The 14453-nt window shown below is 37.6% G+C and overlaps 2 protein-coding genes across 21 annotated transcripts in view; one reads left to right on the top strand and one right to left on the bottom strand.

The window, feature by feature from the left end:
* LOC131438950 (potassium voltage-gated channel subfamily KQT member 1) overlaps positions 1–14453 on the bottom strand; it is an 892435-nt gene that overhangs the window by 705629 nt on the left and 172353 nt on the right. The window lies entirely within an intron of this gene.
* The window catches only part of LOC131438955 (thiamine transporter 2-like), an 88129-nt gene that overhangs the window by 62660 nt on the left and 11016 nt on the right, over positions 1–14453 (top strand). Inside the window, exons 3-5 of the mRNA XM_058609395.1 lie at positions 4415–4628; positions 10719–10934; positions 11241–11763. Of these exons, the coding sequence (XP_058465378.1) occupies positions 4415–4628; positions 10719–10934; positions 11241–11763 (953 nt within the window). The remainder of the gene's footprint in view (positions 1–4414; positions 4629–10718; positions 10935–11240; positions 11764–14453) is intronic.

The following is a 14453-nucleotide window of genomic DNA, read 5'->3' as shown; positions in this document are numbered from 1 at the left end:
AGTATATGCCGATGATTTGAAATTATATCTTGAAGTTCGCTCTATTGACGACTGCATCCGGCTTCAAAAACTTCTAGATACATTTGTCGCCTGGTGTCGTAGAAACTGGTTGATTGTCAGCATTTCAAAATGCCAGGTCATAACGTTTCACCGAATACTGAACCCAATTCGATTCGACTATGCAATTGATGGACAAATGCTCCAGAGAGTTGACCATGTTAATGACCTTGGTGTTTTGTTAGATGCCAAACTTACCTTCAATCTGCATCGTTCATCTATAATATCAAAAGCGACACGGCAACTAGGTTTTATTGCAAAGATCGGGCGGGACTTCAAAGATCCGTATTGTTTGAAGGCTTTATATTGCTCTTTGGTTCGTCCAATACTGGAGAATGCTAGCGTAATTTGGAGTCCTTATCAACTTACATGGAACTTACGGATTGAGCGCGTTCAGAAACGATTTGTTCGTCTTGCTCTAAGAAACCTTCCCTGGCAGAATCCGCTTGATCTTCCACCATACCACGATCGCTGTCGACTGATCGGACTCGACTCATTGGAACGACGCAGGAAAATTCAGCAAACTACTTTCGTGGCAAAACTGATCAACGGGGATATCGACTCACCGAAGATTTTGTCTCAACTCGATTTTCGTGCTTCACAACGATCACTGCGCTCTACCAGTTTATTTCAGCCGAGATTTCATCGAACGACGGTCGGGTATTACGAACCGATAACATCATGCTTGAGGACATTTGGCACTGTTGAACACCTTTTTGAATTTGATGAACCATCACACAAATTCGTGCAGAAAGTACAGCGATCTACAATTTTATGACTTGACTAAACATATTCATTAAGACAATTTAATTTTTTTTTTAATTTTAATTTTCAGATGAATAAATTTAATAATAAATAAATAAATAAATTAACATTGGCAAAGCAAGGTCGTCTCAGAATTCCATGCTTTCATGGATTTCCATGATCTGTTAAACACAGGGGTGGTAAGTTATAAAAATGTTGGAAGGGCAAAACAATTTTGGTAAAGAGAACGGAGAGGCTAGAGTATGCCAAAACACGGAACCATATGTTGATGGTATGTGAACAGGATTTTTAATGTAAAAAATACCATGCAACACTTTTCACATTCGTGACAACCTCTTTCAACCTTATTTCCCATCCCAACTTATACTTACCTGTTTATATGTATGAAGGGCCGGTGGGTCATTTCGAAATATTAATACTTCAAAATCATAATAATTTAGTCGAAAAATATAAAATATGGATTATGGAGATTATAGAAAAAAAAAGTTTGATATCATTAAATATCTCTACAGAATTTTCTAATATTTAAACCAGGAGGGAGGGGGTGGGGCACTTTTTGACATGAATTGAATTTATAGAAGTAACAGGAGCGCAGGGTTTGAACACACAGCAGGCGCTGTTAATTCTATGTGATATTCAAACTAAATAGGGTGAATTAATCAGCTGCACGCCATGCTTTGTGGAACATGTTTTTTTATCGTTATAATTATTATTGATCACAGCATATATGTTAATGTTATTTGCTGGTTTTATTGATATTACTCCGCCAGCATTGGTATTGCTGAATGAATTTCAATTACATTAAGAAGCATGAAATACCGATGCGACCGACCAAAAAAACTCATTGAATTTTTTTATTCTTCCTGCCACTGTTCTGGTAAAGTGGCTATGATTTTTCTCAATCGCTGTATCGAGTGCAATAAAAATCAAACACTGATAACAGACTTTCGTACCGACAATGTGATTCTGTTGCTGTTGAAAGCTTTTGCGTCATAACGACAATGTGAAAATTAAGATTTTTTTTTCAGTATACATCCAAACCCCTTGATCCAAGATACTTGATTATTAAAACAATAAATTCAACTGGATTTGACCTTTCTTAAACAAAATCATTTCTTTAAAATTTCATAATTAAATTCCTTGGATATTTTTCTAAAGTTTTGATAACAATACTCCTCTTGAAGTAATCAGCAACAAACAATGGGCCGTATGAATAAAACGTAGCATGCTTGAATTTCTGTAGTAAATGCTACGTGTGGATCACGTTCCTGTCAAAACATGCTACAAATTGTAGTATTTACTACAAGTACTCGGGAGGTAGGTCTAGAGGTTGCTACTCGTGTGTTTGCTGATAAAGTGAAGTACAGAAATTTAAAAAATGGCAATATTACAGATGTAAGTACGTTTCTTGCTTTGTGCATGCTTATGCCAGCTTTTCCGACTCTGTGTCGATACGGTATGCAGTAAATGCTTAAATTCGGAAGTAGCATTAACATGTTCGAACTTGTTTTTTATTCATACCAAACCGTGTTATACTCTGTGGACTTTGTTTTTGAGAAGATACTACAAACAACAGACTTTACTACATTTTATTCATACGGCCCAATGTTTATTTGCTTTGCTCGTTTGTTTCAATGTTTGACGGTTCGTTTGGTTCCGTTTGGCTTCCTCTCCGCGCGTTATCAGAAAAAAAAATTGAAAATTTACATCAATTTTTATTTCATTACTTTACAGTTCTTCACTTTTCAATATACACAGGACAAAATAATGAAACATACACGTAGATCAATAGTTTGAATGTAAACGTAAATGTAAATAAATAGTACAATGAAATAAACATCAGTTGAATCGAAAATCTGATTTGAACCCATGGTAGATGTAAAATTAAATTAGAATGCATTGATTTGTCACTGTACAAGACTGTGTATTTCAAGATACGTTTAGTTTTGCTTTCAAAATATAGTGGAAATCGACGAAATTTAACGTATTTTTCCTTTTAGGGTGATACAATGGTTCCAACGTTTTTCCAATTTTTCAATACCATGTTTATAAAAAAATTTATCTTTCGCTTCAAAATAAACTTCAGTTTCAGCGATGACCTCATTTGAGCCAAATCTTTTTACCTGGAGCATTTTTTTAAGATCAGCAAAAAGCCAGTAGTCACTGGGGGCTAAATCTGGCCAGTATGGGGGGTGGGGAAGCAGATCAAAGCCCAATTCGTTCAATTTCGCCATTGTTTTCATCGACTTGTGGCAGGGTGCACTTTGTTCCATCGAAAGCAATCGCGGCACCCACTTGGAAAAAACCTTTTTCATGCTCAATTTTTCATGAAGGATAGTAAATACACTTCCATATGATATCTGTGTCATCTCAGCAATCTCCTGAGCTTCACTTTACGAACTTTCATTATAATTTTTGACATTTCACTCCCAGTTTCCGGTGTAACGGCTTCCACAGGTCTACCCGAGCGTTCCGCGTCATTTGTGTCGGTACGACCACGTTTAAACTCAGCGAACCACAGACAAATCGTTGCTTTTGATGGACAAAAGTCCGGATAACATTTTTCAATCCATTGTTTCGCTTGCACGGTGTTTTTACCCATTAAAAAAATGTTTTATCAAAACACGAAACTCGGTTTTTTTCCATTTTTTAAAAAAACTACAATACCACTTTACTCCAACCTCGATAACTCAGCTGTTTCTGGTCGAATCGACTTAAAATTTTGACCCGTTTCAAGCAAAGGTTAGTACTCTAGAAAGACTTGGTTACTGGTTTACTACGAGCGCCATCTCTGCTTTAGTCTCGGGACTTATTGATTCAATTGTTATATAGAAATAGTTTATGAAATTACCACAAAATGTATAAAAATGACAGCATATACTATAATTTATAACAGTTAATCGTTTGGTTCAAATAATATTCTTGAGAATATTTAATAATAAATGACGAAATACCTTATATGATATTTAAAAAAATAAGAGGAAAATATGTTTTCATTAAATTCAAATCGTTGTGACTTCTTCTAGGATAAGAATACTATGCAAAAGTGCCGTAACGGCGAAGAAAAACTTTCACAAGACTGCCTTAAGAAATAAACGTATTTATGGAAAAAAAATTATCAATGAAATGAAAGTAAATGTGTAAATGGCAAAGGTAATAAGGTCTGTAATTTATCAAATGACTGAATTTTACAATGATGGATCAGTATAAATCTCAAAGAAGATATCCTTCAAAAAGTTTCTCTTAATAGCAGCACCGCTTTTACGTAATAATGGGCCCGGGGTCCAAACTTATTTATGTACCCCTAACTAAATAAAAGACCTTTTTTTTGTTTTGCTCGATTGATCCCGCCAATGGAACTCTAGAGCACAAGCCCCCACTGCCTCTATGTTAAAGTCAACTTGGGTCCGGCAGGATTATCATATCAGTGCTACTCGTGGTAAGATTCGATCATTTTCGCATTCCTACCAACCAATCTCCAACCCAAAGCTGAAATCAAATAAAAACCTATTTATTCTTTCAATCATGACCCCTATCAAACCATTGGCCACCGGATCATTGAACATTCTACCGTTGTCTGTATCTTCAACAGGTGGTTCAGGTGCTGTACGGAACCTACATGGCCGCCGAGGTAGCCTACTACACGTATATTTATGCGAAAATCAGCAGAGATAAATATCAACAGGTTACGGGCAACACCAGAGCCGCCGTGCTCAGCGGTCGATTCCTTGCCAGTGTCATCGGTCAGACGCTGGTATCCACAGAGGCCATGGATCTGCGGGAGCTCAACTACATTACACTAGGCGGTAAGTGAGATTTATGGAGGATACGTAAGGATAGCACCATCTCCGTGCTGGAATCTCAGTATGTTTGATCAGCAAAACGGATCCCTTTTGAATTATCTTATGGGTATCTTCGGTGCACGTTTGGCGTGGGAAATTGCTAATGAAACATATAATTCGTGTGGACGTGCTGCAGTGCTACGCCGGATTGTTTACTGCGGTGTTTGCATTAGTCGATAAAAAAAATCAATTTATTGGGGTTAGAGTCAGGTGTCATTCGCAGAAATTATTAAAAAAATAGCATTACAAATTGATTCGGGAGATGTTTTGCCTTAAAAAAAGATGCATTTTTCCTCTAACAACTGTCAATGCAAAAACTTTTTAATCGAATATTATTAAAACATTGTCATCCTAACAAGAAAAAAAATCATGCAATTTTCTATGGTTGACGTACTTCGAAAGGGACCTGTTCCTGATTTTACCGCTCAGCTCTGAAAAGGTTTTACCGAAATAAATATCATTTTAACAGGAACCAGCTCTGAAAAGGTTTTACCGAAATAAATATCATTTTAACAGGAACCAGGGTCGACTTCGATCTCAATCTCACATAAAGTTTTGTTGAACACTCGTTTTCCACAATCGCTTCAGGTTTCAGAATGATTTTGTAGTCCAGCTGCTAAAAATTCGTTCAAAGACTTTTGACGTAGGACTACGTCTCTCTTTACAATGCTCACCTGGGTGCATTTTCCAAATCTCACAACGCGTAAGTGTAACGAAATTATTTTCCCTGTTTAGGTATTTCCTATAATTCTACCCGGAAACGAATGGAAAAATATGTAAGATTGTTGTTAATACCACGTTTATTATGAAAACATTGTTTAAATAGTGAAACAATAGGTACAAACATAAAACATTAAAATCAATTGAATCTATAAATAGACTCTGTTGCAGGTTTGCTAGCTTCAATCAATGATAATCCATGAACGAAGACACATCGAGTGCAAAGGCCTCCATCTACGCCAAAACAGTGGAACTACACCAGTGTGAGTTTCATTTCAAACAAAAGTGATTGCATCACTGTGGGCTTCTGGTCGTTTGTTTTGGAGGAAAAGAAAACGAAAAGTGGACTACGATAGGAAACATTATAAAAAATCAGCCTCTACATGGAATCAAGCAAAGAGTCCATTGGATTTCGTCATATATATAAATTTTATTTTAAAAAATCCATTTTCAATCGAACAAGTGTCGTCACTAATCCATACGACGTCCAACTTGGGAGCCACGACTCGGTGCGGAACGATAGCACTGTAGGGAAGGGCACACAAGTAAGTGACAGGTTTACTTTGTGCGCAGAGGCAAACGATTTGTTGAGAATTTCGCTCGAGGAAATAATTGTCAACTTTATTGGAAGCTGGAGAAATGGTAGCCTTGGGTTCTTTGCAGAATTCAAACATTTTACAAAGATCTAATGAGATTTTACTTGAAATGGATAATTTTTTAGTAGAACTATGTACCTGTGCCTTTTTAAAGTGATCTGCCCTTTGTCGACAGCAGTCGTACGTCAATCTCGCGGTTATGTTTCTAACATTGCCTACTACAAGTTTTTTTTATCATTCAACGCCCTAAAAATATGAATACGTTTCATGGAGACGCATTCTTTTTTAACATTAACTAACACATGGATCAATAAGTCCCGAGACTAAAGCAGAGATGGCGCTCGTAGTAAACCAGTAACCACGTCTTTCTAGAGTACTAACCTTTGCTTGAAACGGGTCAAAATTTTAAGTCGATCCGACCAGAAACAGCTGAGTTATCGAGGTTGGAGTAAAGTCGTTTTGTAGTTTGTTTAAAAAATGGAAAAAACCGAGTTTCGTGTTTTGATAAAACATTGTTTTTTAATGGGTAAAAACACCGTGCAAGCGAAACAATGGATTGAAAAATGTTATCCGGACTCTTGTCCATCAAAAGCAACGATTTGTCGGTGGTTCGCCGAGTTTAAACGTGGTCGTACCGACACAAATGACGCGGAACGCTCGGGTAGACCTGTGGAAGCCGTTACACCGGAAAATGTGAGTGAAGTGACAAAAATTATAACGAAAGATCGTAAAGTGAAGCTCCGTGTGATTGCTGATATGGCACAGATACCATATGGAAGTGTATTTACTATCCTTCATGAAAAATTGAGCATGAAAAAGGTTTTTTCCAAGTGGGTGCCGCGATTGCTTTCGATGGAACAAAGTGCACCCTGCCACAAGTCGATGAAAACAATGGCGAAATTGAACGAATTGGGCTTTGATCTGCTTCCGCTCCCCCCATACTCGCCAGATTTAGCCCCCAGTGACTACTGCCTCTTTGCTGATCTTAAAAAAATGCTAAGTCCCCTGAACCATGCCTTTGTCGATGTTTTAGGAATAATTGAGTACATCCACCGACCCAGATCATCTTTATCCCAAGAAGCTTGCCAGCTGGCAAGTGTTCTTTGGCGAGACGCGCTATAGAATTCGTTGAAAGCAATCGGTCGCTCATAAATTTCACCCTCAATAGCACCACGTTTGGATAAATATCGGCTATTTCATTCCCTGGAATGGAGCAATGAGCCGGAACCCAAACTATTGTGATTTGATAATTATTGCTCAATATGTTCTTCAGGCACTGTTTTATTTTGCTAAAAAAAACGGTTCATTTTTGTCAGCAGCGTTTGAGCGAATGGCTTCAATTGCATTGTTGAATATACCAAACCCAGTAGCCTTTTCAATTCGTAATCCGTCCATGAGAAACATTTTCTCAGAGTCAATATGCCTGAACTTACTTGAAAATATTTTTGGGATTTCCATCGAGCGTAGGAGTTCCGGGATTCCACGCATGGATGTGTCGAAAAATAAAGTTGAGTCAGGGACATTTAGGAGGCTGTCACGGATAGGAATATATCTTGAAGAGTTGATTTCCTGTGACATATGGTTAAAATATACTGTCATGAATCTTGTTTGAGATTGAAGCTCAACTAGCCTTTCGAAGTTATTAATAACCAGGGGATTCAGTACCTCACATCTTATTAGCAGTCGCGATGAAAGCTCCCAAAAACGATCTTTCAATGGAAGAACTCCCGCCAGAACTTCAAGACTCATTGTATGTGTCGAATGCATGCAGCCTAAAGCAATTCGCAAACAACGATACTTGATTCGCTCCAGTTTGATAATATGAGAGTTTGCAGCGGAACGAAAGCAAACGCATCCATATTCCGTCACTGAAAGTATCGTTGTCTGATACAATTTTTTTAGATCTTCCGGATTAGCACCCCTCCAAGATCCTGTTATTGTTCGAAGAAAATTTACTCTTTGTTGGCATTTTGTTATCAGAAACCTAATGTGTCCTTCCCACGTGCATTTGGAATCAAGCCACACCCCAAGGTATTTGAAAGTCAAAACTTGTTGGATCATTCTTCCCATCATATGGAGCTGAAGCTGCGCGGGATCATGCTTTCTTGAAAAGACGACTAACTCTGTTTTCTCCGCAGAGCATTCGATACCAAGATGAACAGCCCAAACGGACAAGTTATCTATTGTATCTTGCAATGGTTTTTGCAGATCAATAGCTTTGGGTCCAGTAACTGAAACCACGTCATCAACTGCCAATTGTCTTAGTGTACATGGGGTTACGAGACAGCTGTCAATGTCATTTACATAGAAATTCTACAGGAGCGGACTGAGGCATGAACCTTGCCGGAGACCCATGTAGCTAATTCTGAATGTTGCCAAATCGCCATGTGAAAAATACATGCATTTCTCTGACAAAAGGTTATGCATGTAATTATTTATAATCGCTGTTGATGGAGCCTGTCAGAAATCAATGGAAACAGAATCAAATGCTCCCTTAATGTCTAAAAATACAGATGCCATTTGTTTTTTTTTTTTTGAGCGAAGGCAATTTGGATGTCAGACTAAAGTAATGCAAGGCAATTATTCGTCTCTTTATTTCTATGGAAACCAAACTGAGGATCTGACAAAAAACCGTTCGTCTCGACCCAAGTGTCGAGACGTCGAAAAATATTTTTTTCGAATAATTTTCTGATGCAGGACAGCGTTGCAATGGGTCTATATCAGTTGGGATTTGAAGCTTTCCTCGGCTTTTGAATGGCGATAACTTTCACTTGCCTCCAGTCAGGTGGTACAATATTTTGCTCAAGAAACTTGTTGAACAATTCCAACAAACGTCTTTTTGCAAGGTCGGGCAGATTCTTCACCAAGTTGAATTTAATTCTTTCCAACCCAGGAGCATTATTGTTACAAGACTTGAGTGCTATGGAAAATTCCATCATTGAAAAGGGGCTATCAATGAAACCATTATTTGGAAAAGATTCCCTAATAATGCTATGCGTAGGAACAGAATCTGGACAAACTTTTTTCGCAAAGTCTGGCCGTATTCCAAAGAGTGCTCATTGAGGTTTCTCTTGACAAACCTTCGACAAAAAGTCTACAAAAACTACATTTCTTGGCCCGAAGTATGCTCTTGTACTTGGTTTCTAATATCAAGAATTTTTCAAAATTCTGAGGAGTTCTTCCATCTCATTTTAAAAACGTCTTGAAAGTATTTTGTTTCGCGTGTTTAGCATCTGAGCACTGTTTGTCCCACCAAGATTTTGGGGACCTTCTGTTAGACGATGTACCAAGAGTTCGTTTGGTTTGGGCTTGTTCTGCGCCCTCCAGAATAACGACTTGTTACGCATTTCTTAAATAATAGAGTTAATTTCCGATTTGAAACAATTACTATGACTGATTTATGTTTGCACAAATGCTTTTAAGATTGTATCTGCAAATTGGTATTTCTAAGGTATAATCATGCAAGATACATAAGAAAGCATATATAGGGATAGGGGGTGATTTAGGGATTCGAAACCTCCTCTCCCCGAAACTCAAGAAAGCCGGACAGCTTAAATATCTTATAAACCTGGATTCAATTCGATTCATGGATTGACTTTGTTAATACGCTTGGGTGAAACCCAGATTTAAAAGATAGTTTTTTTCAATTTCTATAAAGTGTCCCATTTAGCCCCGGTCTTCACTACATTATGAAAACAACCCTCGAAATTTTTTTTTGTTGCGCGCCTTTACAAAAGTATCATTTATGGTTCATATACCATATTAATTTTATTCAGCTCGGGTGACTTTGTTTCTATCTTTTTCCTCGAACTTTCACCCTGACATATCACGGTGCAATACTTCGATATTCTGTCATATTCTCATGTTCTGTTACATATAAAGTAAGAAGTTCCAGCAAAGTTCATATGTTCTCAAAACTTTATGTAGCGGACGCGGAATTGTGGCTTCAACGATTGAGACCTAAAAGGGAGCAAAAAAGTTTTTCCATCTCCAGTGAAACCCACTAAAAACAATACGGATTTCATTTCGCGCCATGTAATAAAATCTCAACTACTATTAAGGCAGTAGAGTGAAGCATGCAAAAAAAAACTACGGTCGTTGTTTGTAGGAACATTCTGAACCATTTTTCGCTTTCGGAAATGTTAGCAAATTAACTGACCTAGTTCTCATCCCCAGTTGACACAGTGCAATTCGTTCCGCTACTTCTTGTATCCATTACTAATCCGGGGTATCTGGGTGCTATCCCGTTTTTTGGAAATTTCCTCGAGCGGTAAAATGCAGACAAGCAGAGTTGAATAATGAACGGTCAAAAAAAGTCTAATGTAGCTGTAAACAGCAAATATTTCAAGTCTTAAATTTCAGTTGTGGAAATCTGGAATCCTATTCCTCTTACTGTGAACTACTAATTGGATGCTACACTGATGGAAATTTCCATTAAGGTTACGCCCTCGTCGAGTTTGCCTACACTTTGAATAGCAGCATAATCGGGGCAAATTTGATCAAAAGAAAGGAACGCGAAAAGCTTCCAGATGTTGTTCCTACTAATATTCAAATATTGTCATGAAATTTCCCATTTTTTTTTGTTCAACATCGCCCAAAGGATGATTAATTCTTGACCTAGTAATGTAATTTGATTTCACCCTCGGTTTCAGTCGCTTCCTCCACCAACCCGCAGTGATTTATTTCTTCCTGCTTGTTCTCTGTTCATTCCATTCATACGTACTTCTGTCGATTACAGCTCAGGCTTTTTCCCTACTATGGTCATTCGTGTTACCATCAGTCACGAGTAGCGTCTACTTTTACGCCAAAGATAGTCCCGGGACCGACGAGGATGAGGATGTCAATACCACCACCAACCGGAACCATTCCGCTCGGTTACCGACGACCGATGTTGAAGCTGAAATTGAAAGCAAAACCATCGCCCACAGCTACGGTGCAGTAAGCACAATTTCAGGTATGTTTCATAGCATAATGCAGAGCGGTCAAAACTCAAACGAACCATGCCTTGAAAGGGTTGCCGCTAATTGATGGTAATACTTTTTCTTTCTGACACGGTAAAGTCTTGTGAAAGTTCAATGTAAAAATAGTATTGAAATATGTCTCTGAGATTTGATACTCTACTTGAATCCAATAGTTCACATAATATTTTAGTATCAATATTTCAAAGTCACACAAGGATTCATCCTTGCAGTGAAATTCATTTTAATGTTGCCCCCTCAAACCATAGAATTCAAACCGAGTCTGTTTCGTTTATTCTCAGTACGGTCAAGCTCCATTAACAACGAAGAATACACAACCGGATCGGACGTCAATCTGGCCTCGTCAGCGGTCGATGCCAGCCGCAAGAAATCAACCGAAGTCTCTCCGAAGGTTCGTTTTTCGTGTCAGCGTGCCGGTCGTTTACTATGGGCACACTTTATTGCGGCATACCGGAACGTAACCGTGGTCCAGTGGAGTCTGTGGTGGTCACTGGCGATGGCGGGTTTCATTCAGGTTCAGATTTACGTTCAGCTACTGTGGCATGAAATCGACCACGACCAGGAATATCTGTACAACGGTGGAGCAGAAGCTTTGCTTACCCTATTCGGTGCACTCAGTGCCATTGCGGCGGGTTACGTGGCTAGCCGAATCTTTGAACAGTGGGCCTTATGGATTTTGACGGTCTGCTCCGCCCTGCAGGGGGGATTAATACTATACTCTGGCTTCTCCACGAATATCTGGCTGGCGTACGTTGTTTACATTGTGTTCGGTGTGCTGTACATGTTCATGATAACGATGGCCAGGTGAGTTAACCGAACGGAAATGACACAAAAACGGAAAGTTGACGCTGCCCGATCAGAAGAGAATGTCAAACGAAGACCATATTATGTCATTCTTTTCGGAATAGCTAAATAGTTTTATTTGGTATTGGTTAGGTTGAATTAAGAGCTAAAATATCAAAACTGAATAACAAAAACTTACACCATTTATACCAGATTCATAACAAGTTGAGCTATTTAAGATACCAAAACAAGACCACAAAAATATTAGTTTATACCCAATTTCTTTCTTGATGTCTATTTGTACCCAATTTTTATTACTACGATTTAATCGTGCTGATCTAAAAATAGAATCACAAGCTTAATGTATTTATAGCCAACATTTAGGCGTATGAAATTTGCCATAAAAATAATTGAGGAGGAGAGCTTAATTGCATACTTGAAGGCTAAAATTAGTTATGAATTATATTTAACATGTTTGTTAACGATGAAACAGTTTCGAACCTGCGCTTTTGAAGTGGAAGGCGGTAGCTTCAACGCAAGGCCATGGCATCCGATTGTTAGTGAGTGGAAATACAACCATTATATTATAAGCCCTACTAAATGACTTCGTCACTCAGATATGAGAACGCTTTCGTAGCTGCTTCGAACTGTTTAATTTTTTGTCTCTTACCTTCTTTCTAGATGTTTTTATTTCTCTTTGTTCGACGTTTCGCTTTTCGTGTTAATGAATAATCGAATTGCAAAATCTGGTCTGCGTTTACTATTAATAATTTAAAATCAAAGTCAATCATTTCTCGAGCATAAAAAAATACTTTGCAAATGTTAAATGTGAGAGAGGTGATACAGATATTAAATTTACTTCGACAAACAACTCTCTAATCCTTCGTGGAATTTGAACGGGATGATTTTGGTTTTTCTATGAAAATTCAACGTTTGGTTACTATCACTTATTATTTCTTCGAGTTATTCTTGGGTATTGAAAAAACGTTTATCGACTTCAAAGGCTCTCATTTTCTTTCATCAATAAATGTGATGCAAAAATATGCAAATAATAAATAAGATTAATGAACTTTTGTGCATGCATTCCAAGTAGATTTATGAGATTCTCAAATATGTAGTAAAAACATATTTACTATATTAAATTTGTCAAGTGCATTTAGTATATAACCACACAATGAGGTCTTGTTCATCGCACCTCAACGAAATTACAATGCTATTCTATGTCGCCCATTTTCGGTACACTGCAGTAGTTTCGAATGTTTTGTCAGAGCTCTGGAATCGACAGATAAACGAAGTTATTTTGTGCGGGTTTCTTAATTATAACGGCTTTTGAAAAGGAATTGGGTTAGCATTTTCAGCAGAAAAACGCATATAATTTAATGACAAGTGGATATTACAGACCGTGATTCGACAATACAAAGGGAGAAAATATCTCAAATGTTCATGGAACTAGCATGGAGTAAGAAACGTCCCCCAAAAACACATTTTGTAAAGACTAAACAGAATATATGTTACGTCTCAGCTTACCTAAATTTACAACGAAAAGCATGTACAAATTTATCATGTCACTAAATTAATTGACAACTTTTAATATGTCAATATCGGATGAATACAAATAAATTTAGAAAAGCGGTTTTAGTATGTATATTTGAATGTACAATCCAAACACTGACTTAACGTTACTAAAATCGTTTAGGAAACATTATTTTGCGAGAACCAAACAAACATTTGTATCGAAAGAACGAGTGTAGTTTTGACCGAATTTCGCTATGAGCGAAGAACAATTTGTTTATTTTTTATGGGGTCTGATCCACGATGCGTTCCTGAACGACAGTCGGCCCAAAAGTATTCGGATATAGGCATTAGTTTCGGAAGAATCAGCAAACCTGAAGTTATACACCGCGTTTTGCATACAATATTTTTGTTCGGTTCTAGAAATGAAGATGTTTTACAACAATTTTTGCATTATAAATGCGATCTGAGTCTGTTTTTTACATCCAATATTTTTATCCGGTGTTTGTATTTAAAAATATTCAAGAATGTTTTTCATACTAAATAGTACGTTTCCGATTGTTGCATTGATTTACGAAGTGTCATATACCACTCGAATCCGATCGTCGAGATCGGCAAAGTCTGTATGTGTGTGCTCAATTGAGTGCACTTTCTCTCAGAGTTGGCTGATCCGATTTTCATAAGATTAGATCGTTTGAAATGTCTTGTGATTCAATACAATGCTCAAGAATTTTAGTTGAATCCAAATTCCGGTTACGGAGTTACAGGAAGATAAGTGCAAACATTTTGATTAGATGCTTTTCATAAAAGACCGTGTAGAGAGCTGCGATTCGCTTGAAAATTGATCATAAATTTCTCTAGTTACTAGATCTTGCAGACAGATCACCTACTGTTATACCGGTCCCGTTTCTGGTTCCGTAAGTACCGGAAAAAAGAAAACTTTCTCAGTGAAGATTTCTCAGAAATGAATGGGTGAATCTTCATCATCTTAGGTGTAAATGAAAGGTATTATAATTTTACACGATACTCGTGAACATTATGCATATCCGACTTTCGGTTTCGGAATTACAAGGTGATATAGGCTCAAACTACCAAACAGTTATTAAAGAGCGACAATGTGGGAAATGGACAAAATCGGATCTGTTCAATACTGTTCACAAATTGAAAAGGTGATGCTAGTTTATATCCAAACAAACTTT

Source organism: Malaya genurostris, chromosome 3 (genome assembly GCF_030247185.1).
Source record: "Malaya genurostris strain Urasoe2022 chromosome 3, Malgen_1.1, whole genome shotgun sequence".
NCBI lineage: Eukaryota > Metazoa > Arthropoda > Insecta > Diptera > Culicidae > Malaya > Malaya genurostris.
Note: the sequence above shows the minus strand (reverse complement) of the source record. Positions and strands in the feature narration are given on the sequence as shown.